This window comes from Glycine soja, chromosome 18 (genome assembly GCF_004193775.1).
Source record: "Glycine soja cultivar W05 chromosome 18, ASM419377v2, whole genome shotgun sequence".
In the NCBI taxonomy this organism is placed as follows: Eukaryota; Viridiplantae; Streptophyta; class Magnoliopsida; order Fabales; family Fabaceae; genus Glycine; species Glycine soja.
The window spans coordinates 2,714,819-2,737,959 of NC_041019.1; the positions used below are offsets into that span (position 1 = coordinate 2,714,819).

The 23,141-nt window shown below is 33.9% G+C and overlaps 2 protein-coding genes across 2 annotated transcripts; one reads left to right on the forward strand and one right to left on the reverse strand.

Annotated features, from left to right (window-relative positions):
• The first annotated feature begins 2,938 nt into the window (after nt 1-2,938).
• LOC114394645 (delta-1-pyrroline-5-carboxylate synthase-like) lies at nt 2,939-8,815 on the forward strand. The gene is made up of 20 exons (XM_028356310.1): nt 2,939-3,097; nt 3,236-3,307; nt 3,414-3,517; nt 3,630-3,732; nt 3,918-4,079; nt 4,234-4,511; nt 5,040-5,190; nt 5,284-5,448; nt 5,558-5,635; nt 5,976-6,065; nt 6,414-6,500; nt 6,618-6,704; nt 6,807-6,903; nt 7,007-7,110; nt 7,186-7,261; nt 7,414-7,564; nt 7,689-7,757; nt 7,974-8,040; nt 8,132-8,202; nt 8,437-8,815. Exons 1-20 carry the CDS (start codon nt 3,038-3,040, stop codon nt 8,510-8,512), a joined length of 2,148 nt encoding a protein of 715 aa, XP_028212111.1. The 5' UTR covers nt 2,939-3,037; the 3' UTR covers nt 8,513-8,815.
• Nucleotides 8,816-10,510: 1,695 nt separating this feature from the next.
• On the reverse strand, nt 10,511-14,444 carry LOC114396551 (mannose-1-phosphate guanylyltransferase 1). Its single transcript, XM_028358583.1, has 6 exons — nt 14,105-14,444; nt 12,548-12,656; nt 12,242-12,377; nt 11,903-11,965; nt 11,554-11,793; nt 10,511-11,448 (listed from the first exon to the last, which is right to left on the reverse strand). The coding sequence occupies exons 3-6, from the start codon at nt 12,350-12,352 to the stop codon at nt 10,777-10,779; spliced, it is 1,086 nt and encodes a 361-aa protein (XP_028214384.1). The 5' UTR covers nt 12,353-12,377; nt 12,548-12,656; nt 14,105-14,444; the 3' UTR covers nt 10,511-10,776.
• Between the last annotated feature and the right edge of the window lie 8,697 nt (nt 14,445-23,141).

Here is a 23,141-nt window from a genome sequence, read left to right on the forward strand (position 1 = left end):
TTATTCATTTGATAAGAAATAAAATAGAGTAAATAATAGGCTAAAAATACTTAGCTATAAAGAGACATATTAGGTATGAGAATACGTCTATAAGACGTGATCCCATTTTTTTCATCAGATTCGAGTAGAGACCAAAAGTCTTGAGCGACCGATCCGACAGAACAACTCAAAAGATAAAAAAAGTATCGTTAATTTCTTCATACTCTTCCAAGTTCGAAGTACCATTTGTACAAATAAGAATGAGTACTTCCAAGCGTCCTTTTCTTTTACAACACAAGCCAAGTCGAGTGAGTGCTTCTTCATCCTACTAATGCCCCGCCACCCATACCAATTGTGCCTCTGCATTAACCACCCTAGATCTATCCCAAAACTCCCTCTCCGTTGGATTTCATATTTTCATCCCCACAATTGCTATTCTCACCATTCATGTGGGTGAGTTTTTGTGATTCTAAAAATGCTTTTATCACCAAAACATGATTCCTTTATGTAAATTATACAATAGGATCATGTTTTTGCTCGTATCTATTTTTCACCTCAAATAATTTTATTATGTATATGTCTTATAAAATCATGATATTGTTATACATAGTGGGAAATATGAAAAAAATATAAAATAGAAATATATTTTTGGTATTTGTGTTGTTATTCTCTTTTTTTTGTCATTTTTAAATTATCTTACAGATTTTATAATGCATACTCTAAAACTATTTGTTTACATGGTATCCTATAATAATTTCTGTTGTATAATAATAACCTTTATGTAAGCATAAGCTCTAATGTAAGTCATAGAGCTTATAGATAAATATATATTCTATTTTTTTAATTTTTTTTTTTGCTTGTAATCTAAGAGAGAGTACAAAAGACTACAAAATAAAAATGTTTCAATAAAATATATAAACAACGAAAATATATTTCTATTGTGTATTTTTTATTTCTCTTATACAATGAAAATACATTTTTATGGTATATTTTATAGATATGTTAAATTCAAATCGATCCAAAAATACTACAAAATGGTGAAAATCAATATTTTTTTATTTTGGTAAACTATGTTATTTCACTTTAAATTTTTTGATATTTATGATTTTGGTCCTTTTGTAAAAATTGATTAACGTCTTTGAATTTTTTTCCATCCAATATTTTGTTTGAGCTATTTCAGTCATTAAGTGATGATGTATTATTAGTTTTTTATTTATTTTATTATGGTTAATTTTTTAACAAATAAAAACATCCAGAAATTGCATGAATGAAGATATTTTTAAAAGGATTAATTTGTAACAACTTTCAACCAAACAAAGATTTGAATTATATATATATATATATATATATATATATATATATATTCGTATTTTGAAAAAATCAAAAGAATCATATACAATAGAAAATTAATTCTTGTTTCAATCGAATTCTTTCTTAAAATTTGTCAATGAACTAATGCTTAACCATGCCACAAATTGCAAGAACATGAAAAAAATAAACTAATTTATCCATAAAAAATTGTTCTTATCTATGTATCACAAATTGATCTCATTTATGTTCTTAGGTTTATAATACGTGATTTATAATTTTATAATATGCGGTTTTTGTTGTTCTATAATAAATATTCAATTAATTTATAACGTTCTTTTGATATATAATTAAGATGTATAATTTACTCGTATTTGTTAAAAAAAAGTGTATCATCTGTTCCTAAATTAAATTCTTTCAAAAGCCTCTAAAAAAAACTATTTCAAAAGTATCCAATTTACACTGCATGCGGATGAGGAAGAAGGGCACCATTAAGAGACATGTACTTTGCACATATGGATTTGTTACTTTAGTTTTTGACAGGGACAAGAGTAATAAATCGGAGTCATATGATATGATTTTTAATTGGATTTTTAATGTTATATTTTATATTTTTGAAATTTTAAATTTCTTATTTATACAATTTCTCTCTCTCTAAAATTTTCATTTCCGATGCATAAACTTTTAAAAAATTAATCTTGTACTTTGAATTTTTAAAATTTAAATTGTTTTATACATATATTAATCATTTTTAATATACAGTCACATATTCCTGTAAAAAAAATATATACAGTCACATTAAATAAGATATTCTTTAAAGCTGTAAAATATATGCTTGTTGGTTCAATCTGTCATAATATTTTTGGAAAAGAAATAGTAAAATATTATACCCACATTTAATATTTCTAGTGGCTTATATGACAGTTGGCTCAAAAACATTCAACCGTGTGGACTTAGGTTTAAAATGAGATTGCCTGCAATTCTCTGCAACCTTTTTCGTTAGGAAAAGAAGAGCAACAATAAATATCAATTAATGTGAGGCATTGGTAACACTAATTAACAATTACACTACTTCCGTTTTGGTTTTACTTTAGGCCAGTCTTATTCTTCATTTTTTTAGAGTGTATAATCATTTATTTTGTTTTTATATAGAAAGTTGTATTTATAAAATCAAAACGTACTCCACTGTAATCTATTTTCTGGACACAATTTTTTCTTATTATCAACTTGTAACTAAATAAATCCTTTAAGAATTTTCACTCTTTATATAACTAGATAAGTTTTAATGAGAATGCATGAGTTGTTATAATTTTTTATATCTGAATTTGATTTTTATAAATAAAAAATATTTTGACAATACAGAAAAAGCTGATAAAAAACGTGAATAATATATATAATAATCCAATTATAAAAAATTAAAACTAAGCGAGGGAAAATGATAGAAAAAGAATAAAAAACTACTCCATAAGACGATTGTCATTATTAAGACAAATTCAAGTATGATTCGAGACCAAAAGAGTATACAGTAATTAGGATTTATCTGGAATAATTTCTCTAACCATAGGCTGTAATAATTAAGAATAAATAAAAGAAAATGTAAAAATATATGTGGTGATAGGATAGTGTAAAGTGTTAACCTTTTTATCAACACGTGACATTAAGATTAAGAAGTAAGAACTGTTCACGGCTACACTCTCTTTCTTCTCTGCCAACCACACTGAACAACAAACACAGTCTGTTTGGTCAGAATATGGAGAACACAGATCCTTGTAGACATTTTCTCAAGGATGTTAAGCGCATCATAATCAAGGTTCTCTTCACTCTCCAAAAACTACTATCACTATGCTGTTTCGTTTTTTTTTTTTTTTGTGTAACAAATGGTTGGCGTGCAATGCTTGAACCATAGGATTATGCAAATGGTTAAGGATGTTTTGTTTGGTTTTTTAAGGTTGGGACTGCTGTGGTCACTCGCCAAGATGGAAGGTTAGCTGTTGGAAAATTAGGGGCACTCTGTGAGCAGGTTGCTTTTGTATATTTTTGTGTTGAGTTTTTTTTTTTGTTTGTTCAAGGAATAAAAATTGGATTTTGAGTTTGGCATGTGTGACCCATTTGAAAATCAATGGCAGATTAAGGAGCTGAATTCTCTTGGTTATGAGATTATTTTGGTGTCATCAGGTGCTGTTGGCCTTGGTCGCCAAAGGCTTAGATACAGAAAATTAATTAACAGCAGGTAATAAAGTTGTAACACCTTTGTTTTTGTTTTGTTTTGTTTCTCTCAGCATGCACATGTGAGGTTGGTTGAAATTGTAATTTACTTGGGTCTTTCATGGGACATGTCACAGCTTTGCTGACCTTCAGAAGCCGCAAGTTGAACTTGATGGCAAGGCTTGTGCTGCTGTTGGACAAAACAGCCTTATGGCTCTTTATGATGTTTTGTTTAGTCAGGTAATTGTTGTTGATTGATGTTCATGACTGAACTATCATCTTATGCTTGCTCGCTCTAATTCCAAATGTCATCAAGATTTTGTTTTGTTTATCCTTAATGCCATTTCATTTTCCTTATAATTTGTTGCCTTATTTTAGGATAGCTGACAGTGATGTGTTAACTCCTTTCTCTACCTGTCTTGCAGCTGGATGTGACATCTGCTCAGCTTCTTGTGACGGACAATGATTTTAGAGACAAAGATTTCAGAATGCAGCTCAGCGAAACTATGAAATCATTGTTAGCATTAAAAGTTATTCCCATATTCAACGAGAACGATGCAGTTAGTACTAGGAAAGCTCCATATGAGGTTTGTTATTCTACTTGTCTGGTTTGTTATCAGAGCAGAACTTAATCTTAGAGCTGATTGCTTCAAGCTATGCACCTTTATAAAAAAAAAAAACAGGTGACGTATGAGACTAGACTAGAGAATACTTAAAGTGTCACTAAATCATTTTATGCAGGATTCTTCTGGCATATTTTGGGATAATGACAGTTTATCAGCTTTATTGGCATTGGAATTAAAAGCTGATCTTCTTATTTTGTTGAGTGATGTAGAGGGTCTCTATAGTGGCCCTCCAAGTGATCCACGTTCAAAACTTATTCATACATACATTAAGGAAAAGCATCAAAGTGAAATTACTTTTGGAGACAAGTCTAGAGTGGGAAGAGGTGGAATGACTGCTAAAGTAAAGGCTTCTATTCATGCAGCTGAAGCTGGCATTCCTGTTATCATTACTAGGTGCTCTATTATACGATGTTACCTATAAAAATTAAAACTGAAACTTGGTTTTTCATTTTTCAAAAGCACTGCTATTGACAGCATATTTGTATCCCTTCTTTAGGTTTTATTTAAATCATTTTTAAGTGGCTCTGGTTTCAATTAGAAATATTTTATTTAGGACATGACTTGTGAAATCACTAATCACAACTTTCACTAAACCACAGGCTATTTCGAGAAATGGAAATAAAAAGGCTCTTATCTATTTAATATTGTATACAGTTATCTCTTGATTTGTTCTATTTGTTTTTCTCTTTGGATGACTTTTTGTTGACCACATGTTTAGTCATTAAATTTAAATGAGACATGTGTGCATTGCATGCGCAAGGATGGGAAAGATCACTCTTGAAAATTTCCCCTTTCAATTTTTGATATATTAAAACAGAAATTTTAATTCCAAGAACACTATGAAATCCATTATTTATGCTACCCACTTTATCTGATTTTCATCTTGCAAATTGGTTTTTCCTTGGTTCTGCCACATTTTAGTGGTTATGCAGCTGAAAATATCATTAAAGTTCTCCAAGGACAACGGATTGGAACCCTCTTCCATAAAGATGCACATAAATGGGCCCCGGTAAAAGAGGTTGATGCTCGTGAGATGGCAGTTGCAGCTAGGGACTGTTCCAGACGGCTTCAGGTCTTCCTTATGTCTTAACACTAAACAAATACTACTGAGCTGCCAGTATACATTCCTACTTTAGCCTTCTGATCTCCTTATTCTCCATTACAGGCCTTATCTTCAGAAGAGAGGAAACAAATTTTGCTAAAAATAGCTGATGCCCTGGAAGCACATCAAAATGAGATCAGGATTGAAAATGAAGCTGATGTTGCTGATGCAAAAGAAGCAGGATATGAAAAATCCTTGGTTGCTAGACTGGTTTTAAAGAATGAGAAGGCAAGAAAGTTCACCTAAAGAAATTGTTTAAATTTTACCTAACTGTACATAATGATTTAAATTTCAACAAACTGTAAAATTTGTGATAATAAATCATGATAACTGACAGCTTGCAAGCCTTGCTAACAACATTCGAATTATTGCAAACATGGAAGATCCAATTGGTCGAGTGTTAAAACGAACTGAGGTAATAAAAACTTTGCTATAGCTATATATTACAGGTCATGGTAGTTTTACATTATGCTAAGTTGAATTGTTTTCCATTTTATTTATTGTATTTATTACATATTCTAGTTTTACATTACGCCTGTCAAAAACAACGAAATGAGTTGTGTTATTTAAATATTGTATAAGTTGTCAGAACTCCCCAGTATGGGACTGCAATTGTTGCTTAGTCATTGTTCATATAATACATAGTTTATGATGTTTTGAAGAAGCTTTTCAAGGACATTTGATTGTACTGAATTTTTAATTTTTAATAATAGTTATTGATCTATAATATTTCTGACAGCTACCTTTTTATTTAGCTTGCAGAGGGGCTGATTTTGGAGAAAACATCATCTTCTTTAGGAGTTCTTTTAATTGTTTTTGAGTCTCGCCCTGATGCACTAGTACAGGTAAATTAACATTTTCATTTTTCTTTTTCACCTTCTGTTAATACCTGGTTAATTATTCTCAATTTCTCGCTTTTACCTTTCCTCTTGCCTTTATTTATGATTCTTTTTCAATTTGCTGTCTAGATGACATGCTTGGACAACTTATATTACCTACTATGCCGTGGATCAGGCCTTACTTTAAAATAATAATATGCATTCTTCTCATATCACATAAAAAGATTAATCTTTTTTTTTAGATTAAAAAAGATGTCTAAGTTGCAGTTCAGAAAACTAAAAGTCTAGATTGAATATCTTTTAATTTTATGTTTATCTGCATCCTAAGCCAGTAGCTTCATGTAATCTGAACAGATAGCTTCTTTGGCAATCCGAAGTGGGAATGGGCTTCTCTTGAAAGGAGGCAAGGAGGCTAAGCGATCAAATGCAATTTTGCACAAAGTATAGTTTCAAATTAAATGATAATTTGTGAACCTTTTTCTTTTTAAATTAGATTTGATTTTTGCAGGCTCATTAATAAACATTTTTCTGGGCAATTTGTCATTGCTGGAATATCAGGTAATTACTGAAGCCATACCAGATATTGTTGGCTCAAAACTTATTGGACTTGTGACATCAAGAGCTGAAATTCCTGAGCTACTTAAGGTGAATACAAAGTAGATATTCATTTATGATTTATAGTCCTGCTCACTTTGAACATTGGTACCTTTAACAAAAGCTAGAGTTTGCATTCTACTTTTCTTTCAGTTGGATGATGTAATTGATCTAGTGATTCCAAGAGGCAGCAACAAACTTGTCTCTCAGATCAAGAGTTCCACTAAAATTCCTGTCCTGGGTCATGCAGGTAAGACCTTTCTGCTTAACATGCAAGAAATGCTTAATGTGATATGGTAAATCCTTTTGTCAAAAGAATTTGCCATAACAAGGCCACATTATTGTCCAACCAGATGGAATTTGTCATGTCTATGTTGATAAATCTGCTGATCTGGAGATGGCAAGGCGGATTGTACTAGATGCAAAAATAGACTATCCAGCAGGCTGCAATGCCATGGTAATTTCTATGTACTGGATGGCAGTGCTTTGTTTGCTGGCTATTTTTTCTTACTCTTCAAATTTCAATTTTTAGGAAACTCTTCTTGTTCACAAGGACTTGGTAGAGAAAGGTTGGCTCAATAGTATTATTATTGACCTACGGACAGAAGGTATGACTTCTGGCTAACATTTCTATTAGACTGGTGAATTATCTGACTGACATCTTTTCCCTGATTGAAGAATGGTTTCTTGAAGTCAAATACACTGTTAAGTGTAGTTTGTAAGGTTTCTGGAATGCTGAAATGGTTTAAAATTTATGCAGGTGTTACATTGTATGGAGGACCCAAGGCAAGTCCTTTGTTAAATATTCCAATGGCTCGTATGTTACATCATGAGTACAATTCGTTGGCATGCACAGTTGAAATTGTGGATGATGTTTATGCAGCTATTGATCATATAAATCTTTATGGAAGGCATGCCACTCTTTATTTCTTGATAATGTGTTGGAAGCATATTTTCCTTTCATCCATCTAATTAGATCTGTAGCCGTGCTGTAGGCTTAGATTGAAATTTTTCACATTTTCTCCTTTGTGGCAGTGCACATACTGATTCCGTTGTTGCAGAAGATCATGAAGTAGCCAATGTGTTTCTACGCCAAGTAGACAGGTAATATTTGAAATATAATGTCTTATTATCTTGTGTTACTAATCACATTATCTACTTTGCAGCATTTCATTATTGTGTAATTTAATTGCCTTTTATGACTGAGTTATGTATTTAATAAACACAACAACCCTTTTTCTTGTAAGCAATCAACCCTTTTTGAGATATCAGCACATTGTACAATGATAGCTATGCAAATAATGTTTGCTGTATTGGCAGTGCTGCTGTTTTCCACAATGCTAGTACAAGATTCAGTGATGGGGCACGATTTGGACTAGGTGCAGAGGTATGATATTCTTTACATTCTTTTAATAATCATTCTCTTATGCTAAAGTCATTGATTTAATTCATAATTCTCATGTCATTGGCTTTTATAGGTTGGAATAAGTACAAGCAGGATTCATGCTCGGGGTCCAGTAGGAGTTGATGGATTGTTAACAACCAGATGGTATGAGCTTGATGGTCATTAATTCATTATAATACTTTAGAAACAGTACAAACATTTTAGTTTCCTGTACAACTAGCCATTTCATTCTGTCTCTTATTTAGTTGACATGATCTATTAGAATCACACAAGGTACAAAAGATATGTGAATAGTTATATCATATACAAACTAACATACCAATAGGCTTATAAAAGGATAATAACTGACACTACAACCATTCATTTCCTTGTGTGCAGGATTCTCAAAGGAAGTGGACAAATAGTGGATGGTGACAAAGCAGTTAACTACACTCACAGAGACCTTTCTATATGATTCATGATTGTTGCAAGTAAAAATTCATGGATTGGAGGGATGGGAGAAAAGGAGGGTTGCTAGGCTGTGCTTTATTTTCTCTAGAGTGGGGCTAAAGTTGTACAATTCAGTGGAGGAGGGATATTTATGCTATCTGGTGCTGCTGCTTTTACGTTCAAGATGTTATACAAGGGAATTGCTATTCTCCCCAACGTTAGAAAATTGATGTTCATTGTGTGAGTTTTTTTTTTTTGCTATAAATTTAAACGTCAGTATAAATATTTATTATAAAATCAGTATGAATGTTTTTTCTCCCCAACGTTAGAATTGTAGTTATTCATAAATAAATAATATCAATATTAAATTTTAAAATACAATGCAATTAAGAATATAGAGAAATGCAAAGGATACGAGGATTTTTTTTTTTGGCTAAGTAGGCATATTGTGTCATTTCTTTTTCAGCAGACGTTGCAAAATGAACTTTTGAAGCAAATTTCTTCAAAAAAAAAAATTTGAAATATCCTTTGGATGACTTGGGTAAGACCTATTTTTGGAAACAACAAATTGATTGAATATTTGAGTGAAAAAAGGAATTCATGATTATTCATTGTTATATTTCTCTCGAGTGCATATATATAAAAATAAATTTCACTTCAATTTTTTCTAATCGTTAGATCGATCATTTAACTTTATAATATTTGTTGGATTCAAATGAATCTAATGTTTTTAACTGTATTTAGTGAAGAATTAAGTTGTTGACATTAATATTATTTATATATATAATTTTAATAATTAAATATTAATTTTGACAATTTTACCCTTAATGTTGAAGGACTAATTGAGTAGCAGCAATTGGGTGGAACTACTTGTAATTCGAGCATAATTCTTTTAGGTGAACCTTTGCTAGCCGTCCCAACATGTTATTGGCGCTCTCCATAGTATTGGGAGTGTCTTCCCGTTCTACTATTTTCATTCAACAAAAAAAATTATAACATGTTGAAAGTCAAAATTGGTTTCAAGGGTCTAACTATTACTTAATGTCAACAAATCTAATACACCCGACTTAGTCATCATCTAGTGCTCTCAGGATAATGGTAAAATCGTTAGACAACAACAAAATAGGAGTTACACCTATATGACAGGTGTAAGTAAAAAAAATAAAAAAATACTACAGCTTCAATTAAAGTTTAAGTAAAATAGGAATATACATTATACAACACTGAAAAATCTAAAATAGGTGGAAATTACCACCAACAAGAAGAACAAGGGGTATTAGACGACTGGAAAGATGCTCAGTAGCCATGTTTCCTACCAATAACGTATTCTAGGACATAGACATCAATCAATTTACATTTAGTATTCGGTTAAAAAAGCTTCCTGATTGTTTACTAAGCGAGAAAAGTGACAATAGGAGATTCAAATCCGCACCGCACCCATGGAAAAGGTGAAAATTCGAATCTCCTGTTGCCTAATATACTCTCAAATGCTTTTTAGGTAGATAATTTTTCATGAGCTTTCTAATGGCAGATACTGGTGTTGCCTCCTCACCGGCACAAAAGGTTATGATCCGTACATTCTAGATGTGCTAAATGATTGTCATATCTGAAAATTTAACCATGGTTATCATTAACTAATGTCACGTTCGTCCCGTGAATTACTAATTTCACAATCATATTACTGCAAGAACTAGATTAATCATATATTGCTTTATTAGTTTTTTTTTTTAATCCTATTAGTTTTATTTATGTAGACTTTTGGATTGTAAATATAAGATTAGAATTTTGACTCAAGAAAGGCTTGAAAGAAATTTGCTGAATAAGATCCAAATTGGGTCTCTCATGGTCCCGGGTGGATCCAACACAGAATGCAAAGTGCAGAACACATATGCACACCCATCAGGATCCGTAATATGGAAATATACCTAAGACTAGGAAAATTCTGTTTCATGACAAAGGCCCACCATTATCTGGTTGTTGGCGGAATTAATCTCAAATAATTACAGAGAAATCTTGGCAAAAAAAAAAGAGATAAACAACACTGAATATATTACACAACTTAGGAACAGTAAACCAACTTTATACCCTTTACAAAGACACAGACCTTTCAACATTGTAAATTATGGCATCACTCATTCTAAACTAAACGAAATTGACTTGTACAATACGTAACAAAGAGAAACGGATTGGGATGCGGAAAAAAAGGAAAAACAAATGAAACAAACAAACACATTTCAGACACAAACTTAGATCTTCCTAATCACATGCTATGAATTTAAGACAGTAACCTCACATGACAATCTCTGGCTTTAGAATGTTTGACTTGATCTCCTTGTGGGGCAAAACTACACCACCATTGCTATAAACTTCATCACAAACATGGACATCTTCTCCAAGGATAGTCATATTCTCCACACGGGCCCATTGCCCAACAGTGGAATGCCACCCAATGATACTGTTGGATATGCAAGTATGCTTTTTAATCCGAACTCCTCGCATAACTGTGCAGCGTGAAAGCCTGACACCTGACTCAACAACACAGCCAGGACCGATTGCAACATCAGGTCCAACGAGACATCCCTCGCCAATAGTGGCAGTTTCATGCACAATGACATTCCCCACAAAGTGAGGACCACTGGCCAGTTTAGAAGGAGACTTTTTCCTCAGCGAGTCCAGGTAAAGTGTCAGGCCAGAAATATAGTCCTTTGGTTGTCCAATGTCCATCCAGAATCCTGGCAGGACCATTGCATATAGCTTTTTCTCTGCTGCAATCTTTGGAAACACCTCTTTCTCGATAGAAGTGGGCCTCAGTTCAATTCGATCCAAAACTGAGGGGTTCAATAGGTAGATTCCAGCATTGATTTTGTTGCCAACAAACAACTTTGGTTTCTCTACAAATCTCTCAACCTGCCCGGTAGTCTCCTCCATCACAACCACACCATATTTTGATGGCTCATCGACCTGTGTAAATAAATGAAAAAATAAATATTGAAAGCTCCAATCTGTACTATATATAATATATAATATGCACTATATATATATATATATTCATTTCAATTTTGTTACCTTTGTCACCATTATGGTAGCCTCTCCTCCATGGGTTTTGTGGAATTCAATCATTTCTTTAAGTGGGTACTCACTGATAACATCACTGTTGAGAACAAAAAATGGCTCTCCAGAGTCATCTATTAGCTTATCCCTCGCAAGAGCCAAGGGGCCTGCAGTACCTAGCGGTTCAGTTTCTTGAGAACAAGTGATTTTGATACCAAGTTTTGCCTCAAACTCCTTCAAGAAATTCAACATGACCTGCAAGAGGAAATTTTGCAAAAGTCAAATAAAGAAACTTTATTTACATTAATCTCGTGTAAAGAAAAAAAAAACAGCATAGCGTGGTGAGGGGATATGAAATCCTTACCTCTGGTTGGTAATTGATAGCTAGTACCACTTCATTGACGCCAATGGCCTTGAGAGCTTCTATCTGTAAATCAAGTATAATTAAAAGATAAATCAGCAGGGTGGTATACTAAGAAATACTTATGACAAATATACATATAAGGCACACACATATTCAAGTATGCATCTGTGCATACACAGACATCAATAGGATGGCAAGGAGAACAAATACAAAACAAGTAGAAAATTCTAGCAAAAATAATTCTGGCTATGTAGAATTTCCCTAAAAGCTCATCTCTAATTTACTCATGTAACACACAGATGTAAGACTTCAAGAAAAGAGACATAAAAAATGCCTTACCTGATGCAGAATCATGGGCTTGTTAGCAAAATCAACAAGAGGCTTGGGAACACTGAGTGTCAATGGCCTCAACCTTGTTCCAAACCCTCCAACAAGAATTAGTGCCTTCATAGTAATATGATGCCCTTTGCTTTTCCTGTAAATTATAACTTTAGAACCAGATCAAGGAGTAACAGAGAACACAAACTCAAATATGAGAAATAAATTTCACTCTGCTCTATTATAAATATGCATTCCAGGAAAGAACTTGCATGGAACTCGTCACTGACATTTGTAAAAATTAAACAACTGGCAAAGAATTTGCACCTGAGGTGACGGGCATTCAAAGGAGCGTGACACGAATGCAGCTAAAGATGGTAACTTAAATTAGAAAGAACAGTCTGTCAAAGAAGCTTAAGATGTAAGACCCTGTTAACTTTACACTCGTCCAAATTCCAAAAGAAGAAACAAGAAGATCAGATTATGTGTCATTACAAGAATCATAGATCTACAAAGGAAAGTAAAATGACACGTAAGGTTTAGCGTGATGTGAAAACAAAGACAAAATCCAGCTATACAATGGCACTAGCTTTTAATGAGAACGACAAAAACGGTTCAATCCAGCAAAAGGTTTATCCATAAGCGGTGCTATGTATAAACCAGAATTGTGGTACATTGTAAACTTTTGCATTCTGCTGATAATTTCATAACGAGGCTGTTTCCTTCTTTCAAATTAAGAAGATTTCCTGCTTAACTTTTGGATAAAAAGATCTTCACATAAGAAGCCTTCAGAGTAAAGTGCATTGCTTAGAGAAACAAATATTCTACAGATACGGATATGTGAAACATTGATATATTATTAATTACAAACAGTCATCTTTTGCTACATTGCTTGCTCTGTCAAAGAATTGAGCTAAAAGAAAATGCACAAAATGGTGTATAACATTGAGCGTACTCTCATAAAGCAGTTAATCCTCACCATATAACCATATATAGATGGTTGATATTGGATTTAAGGATAATCAATGTTGACTATTTGTGTATAGTTATATTGTCAAAATTAGTTCTTTTCAGGCTTCCTCTCACACTTACTCGCCTCCTGTATATAATTATATATATACATCAAGCAAAAGATTGAGTATAGCATTAGAGCAAATAGAATTGAGTTTACATCAACACGGATAAAAAGCTCCTTCTTTGTATTATTATCAGGAATAAATTTCTCAAAAAGAGCACATCTTGGAGAAAATACAGGAGGGGATTATTTATCTAGCTGAAGCTTTCTTGTTGGTCTCTATCTAGCTGAAGCTAACTTTTACAAGTAACTTGTGCTGTATGGATCTCCTAGATCCATTGGACCCAAGTTCAATAAAGCCAGCCCAATTTTGCATTGCATATGAGAACCCTATACAATTTACTCTTATCTCGTGCACGGCATCAGAAAGTTCAGTTTTATTTATATTTTTAATAATTTGCATACAATACACCACAAAAGCTTGAATTGAAGCAAAGCAGGGAAGGACACAAATCCATGAAAATGGAAATCAAATTACATAGCATATAAACCAAAAATAAAACACATAAAGAAAGGTACATAAATGAAGCATTAATACCAGAACAGATCTGATACATACAAAATTGTTTTCATATAATTTAACATAGAATGAGACTAAAGCACAATACAATTATACAAACACCATGTGAAGAAACAACAAAACAGAGTAAACACGAATTCAAACAGAAACGGTGAATTCGAAATCATAACATACGCAAATTACATTGTCTGATAACTCATTCACCTCAACTTAATTCATGCAGAATGCTAACATAAAAATAAAAAATAAAAAATAAAAATAATCCAAAGATGAAGAGAGCAGAATTCACCTGAGACAAAATTGAGATCCGTCCCCGGGTGAATCAGAAACCCCCAAACTCGAGCGAGTCAACCCGGCGAGTCAGAGAGGGTCTCGAAGAACAACCCAACGGTCCAGTACGTGAGGTGTTACGATGGTGTTGGCCACCGCTCGTCATCATCCTTGTTTATATACGCGCCAACTATACATTCTATAACCATGCACGCTTTTTTTTCTAATTATTATAATTAATTCATAATTAATTGGATTCCCTTTTCAGTCTGTCAAGGAACCTTAGGCCTTGTTTGGTGAAAGCGTCGGTGGGTACGGCTTTTGCGATTTCGCCCACTAATGGCAGTTTAGCTTTCCCTCTTCAGCTTTGATTTTGTTTTACGGGTTCATGTTTCATTTTCTTCCTTAACTCTTTCTTCTTTTTATGCACAAAATATGTTTGGATGGGAAAATTTAAAATTTCAAGAAATTTTAAATTTTAAAAATTTTAAATATTTTAATTGAAATTCTTTTATTTTTAAAATTTTGTGTTTGGATAAAAAAAAATTAAAATTATGAGAATGAAAAAAATGAATAAAAAAATATGGTTGATGTGCTAGTTATACGTGTTTATGTTCCTCTACTCACACCAGATCCATACTTTAGGAGCCGGAAGACGGTAAGAAAAAAATTTCAATTTCATAATTTTTAGAAGAAAATTAAAATTCTAGATTTTTAGTTGTTTAAAATTCTGTTTTAAAATTCTAAAATTTTAAATTCTTCATAAAAAGCATCCAAACAATGAATTCCAAATTACAAAAATTTAAATTCTCTGATAAATTACTTTAGTCAGTTAAGATTCTCTATTAAATGGTAAATAACTAAATTTGTTCAAAGTGTGAGAAGTTAACCAATTGTTTTTAAAAGATAAAAAATTTAAATTTAATTTTTTAATGGATAGAAAATATGATAAATTAGTCTTATAGATAATTTAATAATTAATTAATCTCTAAAATTTGTAACTTAATATTAAATTGAATCTCAAAAAATAAAATGTATTTTCAAATTGGTTCTTAAATATTATAATTTAATGAAAATAATTTCACAAATTTAAGAACAAGACTAATTTGTTGTATTTTTTTACATATTTAATAATTAAATTTGTATTTTTACTAAATTGAATCACACTTTCAAAGATAACTTTGATAATTTATCCAAAGTTAAATTAGGGAAAGATACTAGAAAATAAGTCATCATGTATTATCGTTATTTTAATAATTTTTTTAGTAAATAGTTAAATTTATCATTTAAAATATGACGGGATAACAAATTGGTTTTCAAAAATGAAAAATATAAATTTAGTCTCTAAGTTTACAAAAATTATGATAAATTAGGCTTACCATTAAATTTGTGAAACAATTTTATCATCAAATTGTAACATTCAATGACTAATTTGACAATAAATTTTTTCGAGGATCAATTTTTTATATAAGTTGCAAAATTTAGGGACTTATTTATTATTAAATTATTTGTAGGACTAATTTATCATATTTTTTGTATATTCAGGAATTAAATTTAATTTTTCATCCTTCAATACTAACTTATTAACGTTTCACATTTTCAAAGACGAGTCTAGCTATTTATAATTTTTTTTCCTAAAATATATTTTTTGTCCTCATAAATATGAAAATATTTAAAATTCGTTCCTAATTTTTTTTTCAAAGCATCTTTCCTTCTCACAAAATTGAAATGTATCATTTTTTTTTGTTCAAAAGTTTAAATAAATTTGAACCTAATATGACATTTTATATCGGTTATACATATAACTGATATAAACATCAAGTTTTTTATATCAATGATACCTATAACTGATATCAAATGTGACAATTATATATATAATTAATGTAAAAAAGTCATAAATATAATTTATTTTGAGTCAAAAAATAATATATTTTAATTATTTTGAAGATGAAAAAGGATAAATTTAAAACATTTGTGTGAGGATGAAAAACTAGATGTTTTTTTTCTTGGTTTAAATGCAAAACCAATTGCTATTTTATTTAAATTTTACCTTTTTTTTATAATTACGCAACAAAAAAACCGTTTGTGTACGAATTTGAGTAAATTCATGTGTTTATTAAAAGATAGATTTATTTGGATAGGTCTTTTTAAAAACGCTACAGTCAAATAACGATTTCTGGATTCCTCTTAAAAAAACGATTTCTTGATTCCAAGCCACGACTGTTATTAAGAAAGAAGACAACCTGTTTATGCTGTCGGTAGAGTTGAGAAAAATACGAGACGAAGGAACTTTAACTAATAATTCAAAACGATTACTTTACGTGTTTTTATTGTGAGATTTAATTTTAATATATAATACTGTAATATTTTTTTCTTTTATGAAATTCACAAATTTTTAACATAGCTAATAATTTTATATTTTGGGGGTACAACTAATAATTTTATTTTTGAAAGCTTTTTGTAAATTTCATGAAAAAAATAGTATGTTGTCGCTAAGATTACGTAAAATGAGTTTAATAGTGTAAAAAATTTACATTATCAACTTATTAATAAGTCATCTTTTATATGAATTTTAAAATATTTATTATAACCTTATAATATATTGTAATTTGTTATTGAATAACTGTGTAATTTTTTTAAATAATAACTGTGTAAAATTGCTTCTACTAAAATATTTTATGTAATTAACTTTTCATTAAAGAATTTGATAAAAATGAGCAAAAGACTTCAATTTTGCTTCAACCGAAAGATCCCTAAAAGGTAGCAAGCATCCATGGTATAAAGTCCGTTTAGATTCCAGCTATTGTTCACATTCATCCCTTACATATGAGAATATCCCTATAAGCTGAAACTAACTTTTACAAACAAACATGCACCGAACCATTAAAGTTTGACTTAATATCCGGGGTATAATGACCTTAATTCAGAAATTCACATAAATAACTAAAAGTAAGTTGTATTTTATTTATGTCTGGATTTACTGCACAAACTAAACAAAAGTTTGTGGATTTAGACATAAAAAATACCAATGCTGTGTGAAAATAAGAAATGGTGGTCATATAGACAAGTTTCTTTTCTGTTTTCTTTAAATTGCAGTCAAAGCCATCAGGAGGTTCATGTAATTAACCAAACTAGACGTTGACTTTTGGTTTTATCCTTTTGTAGAATAGCAAGCAAGTCATTATAAATCTGGCCATTGGACAGCTTAGTTTAACTCCGCCGCAAATTTGTTAAAATATTAATAATAATATCACCTAAATAATATTTGTCATTTTATTTTGTTTATGTAATATTAATTATTATTTTTTACTTACATCCTTTATAATATTAATGATGGACACCAAAAATTATAAATACATTAAAGCTTATATATATAATTAATCCTTTAATTATAATTAAAAATTCATTTAATTTTTTAATTATTAAAAAGTTCAATCAAATTCTCTAATTATTAAAAATATTATAATTATATCTTTTTCATCATCAGTTTCATTAATCTAATTGACAAAAATAAATATTTTTATATTTATTGTCAATACAACATATGTAAAACAATAATTTTTTACATCAAAAGCAATGAATGTAAAAAGATAATATTTTACATTGGCTGCAATATATGTAAAAAGATTATTTATATTATGTAAAAATATCTATTTACAAAACTTCTATCAATTAAACTAACAGAGTTGGTTGAAAGAGCATAATTATAATGTTTTAAACAATAAAGGATATGGTTGATTTTTTTTAATAATTGATGATTTAATTAAACTTTTCAATAATTAAGAGACTCAATTAAATTTTTAATAAAAGATCAATTATATAATTAAATCATGAATTAATCATGATATAAGGTTAAATTGTAAAATTATCACTTTTTTATTTATTTATTAATTTTTTATAGGTATAAAATAGACAATAATTATTTTGAAACAAAGCTAGTACTTTAAAAAAGAAAACAAACAAGACAAAATTGTTCTGAAGGCAAAATGTGAAATGGGTACCTACAAGCTAGAACTTATAAGGTCTCTACAAATTAAGATTGGTGAAATTACGAGAATCATAAACATGAATTTGAAGTGGTACTTCACTAACGCATGCATTCAAAAACAAAATTCATCCCTAATTTATTGATGTAAGCAAAATCAAGAAGACACCTGGGAAGCTTGCATATATATCAATATATTAAAGGGTGTTTGACGCTCTCCACTCAGAATCAATGCCTTCATTGTGAATTGCCTTCATTGTAGACAATTTAACCCTGAACCAGATTAAAGAACAACACATAAAACTCATATAAAGCGGAAACAAAAAAGCGTAAGCTTCAAACAGGAAATTGGATTAATACTGCATGTGGTTGCAATTCTTTTTTTAAAACTCCATAGGATCCTAAACCCTTTTTCATTATTATTTGGTTAATTTTTATGGAAACAATAAATGGAATATATAAATATTTATACATTCGCTATAAAGAAAGAAAAAAAAAGGTGGTGCGCGCGTTTGGAACATACAAAAAGAAAGTGTTTGATATGCCATGGGATCAACAATGCATCCAACAAAGAGTAAACAAGAATTAGACGCAAATCACATTGTCTCAGATAACTTACGCAATCCGTGTAGAACTTGAGAATACCAAAGAAAAAGATAAAACCAAAATCAAGAATCTAAACTCGCCTGAGAGAAAATCTAGAGAGCGAGTCTATCTGATCAACAATGCAAATAACAAAGAGTAGACAAGAATCAAACACAAATCACATTGTCAGATATAACAAAATGCTTTTTAACACGAGTGCTTCACATAACAGTGTAAGATTTGAGCCCAACTCCTTTCTCAATGATACATCCAGGATGGACCAATTTGACATGCATCACCAATTTGGCAGTCTCATGCACAACCACATTTCCCACAGTATGTATGAGGGTCATTGGCCAGTTCACTAAGAGAATTATTCCTCAGCCAGTTCAGGTAGAGTCTCATTCCAGAAATATAGTCCCTTTGTCCAATTTCCATCTAAAATCCTTCCTGTGGAAAGACCATTGCATACAGCTTTCTATCAGAAACAATATTTGGAAACACCTCTGTCTTCAAAGAAGTGGGTGTCAACTCAATTCTATCCAATACCGAGGGGTTCATCAAGTAGACTCCTGATAAGAGCAGAGGGGAGTGGAAAGACGGGGAAGGGAAGAGAATGGGCCCTACTTCGAGGGAAGGCAGCCTCCTAAAGAAAATATAGAGAGAGAGAGAGAGAGTTACGTAAACCTTTTGCATGCCTTCTTTATTATTTATTCAAGTATTTATACACTGCGAGGGTGGTTACATGATGCCTTTTCAACCGAATAACGGTCTTAACTAATTTGGTAACTACCCTAACTACTTTGGTAACTAATTGTTTGAGCCTTCTTCCTTGAGTCATGTCTCGTAGTCATTCAAGTAGCAGGGTCTTGATGTGGTACGTTTGGGCTTTGTCTTTGTAGTTGTGGGCTCAATCTTGGTATCTTCCTGGTTACTGTTATCAATACCGTCGCCCGCGAGGACCACCTCGTCCTCGAGGTGGTAAAGGTCACGTATTTCTGACCATGGCTCCCAGGTAGTATCCTCAGGGGGTTGGCCCGTCCACTGTACGAGGACGAGTTTGTTTGGCGGAGATGATGAGAGGTCGAGTTTAGAGTCCAGAATACACAAGGGACGTGGGACAGGCTGATGGGTTATGAATTCCAATGGCCAAGTATCTTGTCGGGGTGGTGGAGGGCCGTGATGCTCGCGTAGTAACGAACAGTGGAAGACGGGGTGGATCCTTGCCGCCTCAGGTAATTCCAGCTTATACGAGACGTGCCCTACGCGTTCAATTATCTGAAATGGCCCAAAGTACCTCTTAGATAGTTTTGGGTGTATGGGACCTGCGACGGAACGCTGCCTGAGGGGCCGTAATTTAACATAGACCCATTGGCCGACATTGTAGTTGACGTCACGGCGGTGTTTGTCTGCCGCCTTCTTCATGGAATCCTGTGCTTTCTGAAGACGGTGTTGCAGCTTTCGGTGGATTTCTTGTCGTGAGTGGAGCATGGAGTCGACAGCGTCGTTGGTAGAAGCTCCTGGAAGGTACTGAGGAAGTGTGGTGGGTGGTTTCCCGTATATGACCTCGAATGGTGTCATTCCGGAGCTGGAGTGAATGGAGGTGTTATAACACCATTCCGCCATTGTTAGGTAGCGATACCAGGTAGCGGGTTGATTGTGAACGAATGACCTCAGGTATTGCTCAAGAACTCGATTCATTACCTCGGTTTGACCATCGGATTGGGGATGGTAAGCCGTACTCATGCGGAGTCGTGTTCCACTGAGTCGAAAAAGCTCACGCCAGAAGGAGCTGAGGAAGATCGGGTCCCTATCGGAAACAATACTCTTTGGGAACCCGTGGTGCTTACAGACGATATCTATGAACAAGGAAGCAACCTTGAAGGCAGAATGGTTTGTCGGGAGAGCACCAAGGTGGACCCCCTTCGAATATCTGTCTACAACAACCAGAATAACAGTATAACCATGAGAGGAGGGTAGTTGGGTTATGAAATCCATCGAGATGTCTTCCCAGACTCCGGTGGGTGGTGGAAGAGGTTGAAGAAGTCCGGCGGGGCGTTGTGTGGTGGGCTTTGTTTGTTGACAAATAGTGCATTCCTTAACGAAGCGCTTAACATCCTTTCGTAGTGAGGGCCAGAAGAAGTTGGACTCTAATCGGTGAGTGGTTTTAGTCACCCCAAGATGTCCGCCTAACGGAGTAGAGTGAAACTCGAGCATGAGGTTGGGTATTGATGGGTGATCATTATTGAGCCAAATGCGATTCTTGAAGAGGATGAGTCCCTGGTGAATACGATAGTCAGGATAGTCATGAGGTGTGTCCCGGATCTTAGTGAGCAGTTCCTGGAATGCGTTGCTGGAAAGGAGAGTGTTGCGTAAGTCATACATGAAGTCAAGGTGAGGGACTGATAATAGGAGGAACTGGCCGGAGGGAGATGACCGGGATAGGGCATCCGCGACTGCGTTTGAAGATCCTTTCTTGTACTGTATCGTGTAGTCGAAGCCTAGGAGCTTAGAAAGATAGTAGTGTTGCTCAGGTGTTTGGATCACCTGAGACATGAGCTCGCGGAGGCTCTGATGATCGGTAAAAATGGTGAAGGGATGGCCCAGAAGGTACTGGCGCCATTTGCGGACTGCTGCCACTATCGCATGAAGTTCTCTGACGTAAGCGGAGGCATGAATCATTCGTGGACCAAATTGTTTACTGAAGAATGCAAGAGGATGGCCCTTCTGCATTAGAACTGCCCCCATGCCGGTACCGGAAGCGTCGGTTTCTATCGTAAATGGTTCATCGAAATCGGGTAATGCGAGGACGGGGGCAGATGTCATTGCTGTCTTCAGTTTCTCAAATGCCGATTGAGCGTCCAGAGACCATTCGAAAACATCTTTGGTGAAGAGAGAAGTGAGAGGGGCCGCGATCATAGCATAGTTTTGAATGAATTTTCTATAAAAACCTGTAAGTCCTAGGAAGGACCGGAGTTCCTTGGCTGATGACGGTGTAGGCCACTGCACCATGGTTTGGACTTTGGACGGTTCCGGCTTGACTCCTTGGCCCGATACGATGTGCCCTAGATACTCTATGTGCTTTTGAGCAAAGAGGCATTTCGTCTTTTTGAGGTAATACTGGCCCTGTAGCAGCGTTCGGAAGATGAGCTCGAGATGGTGTAGATGTAAGGCTAACGTTCTGCTATATATTAATATATCATCAAAAAATACAGCTGCAAATTTTCGCAAAAATGGCTTTAGTAAGGTATTCATTGCTGCCTGAAAGGTGGACGGTGCATTACACAATCCAAAGGGCATCACACGATATTCGTAGTGCCCTTGGTGTGTCCGGAACGCAGTTTTTTCCACATCTGGACCATGCATAAGTATTTGATGAAACCCTTGCCGGAGGTCGAGTTTAGAAAACCAATTCGCACTTCCTAACTCGTCTAGAAGCTCGTCGATCGTGGGAAACGGAAAACGATCACGAACTGTAGCTGCGTTTAAAGCTCGGTAATCGACACACATTCTCCAGGTTCCGTCTTTTTTTTTAACTAGTAGTACCGGTGAGGAGTAGGGACTCATGCTGGGTTGGATTAAGCCGGATTCGAGGAGCTCCGAGACTTGCTTTTCGATCTCCGATTTCTGGAACTGTGGGTAACGATAGGGCCGTACATTGATTGGGGCGGTGTTAGGGAGAAGTGTTATGCGGTGGACGATTGATCGCGGGGGAGGGAGGGAGGAGGGTTGCTGGAAAAGGGTATGGAACTGGGTGAGAAGAGCCTGGACTGCTGGTATCGGGTGGGGAAGATGAAGTAGTGGGTCGGGTTGTGGGTTGGGTATCACCTTTAAATGAAAGAGTGCTGAAGCTGCTCCGGTTTGTAGTAACCGTTTTACTTGAGGGGCCGAGATTGGTGTTGGCCCAGTAGAGACATCAGCGTGTAACTCAATGGGCTGGCCCATATGGGTGAACTTCATGGAAAACGCGGTGTAATCAGTAATGATAGGCCCAAACTGCTTTAACCACTCTATGCCCAATACGGCATCGGCCCCACTGATAGGCAGCAAATGGAACGTGACCAGAAAGTGATGGTCCTGTAAGAGGAGTGAAATATCATGGCAAACTTGGTCACACTTGAGGACCGATCCATTACCTACTAGGACATTTAGTGGGTTTGTTGGTTGAGTCTTTAGTCGAAGGAACTGGGCAAGTCGGGGCTGAAGGAAGTTATGAGTACTTCCGCTATCTATGAGAATGGTGAGGGGAGAGTGGTTGATGATTCCGACAAGCCGAAAAGTCTCGGAAGAGGGAAGGCCGGAGAGGGCGTGAAGGCTCACGTGAGGAGAAGTTAATTCTGAGGTTGAGTCAAGGTCAGGGGGACATGCTGGTGTTGGTTCTGGGAGTGGGAGTAAGGGGGGTTCAGATATGGGTTCATCTGATGTCGGAGAAGGGTTATCGGCGATGAACAGAAGGACACGTCCTTTACATCTGTGGGTGGAGCTC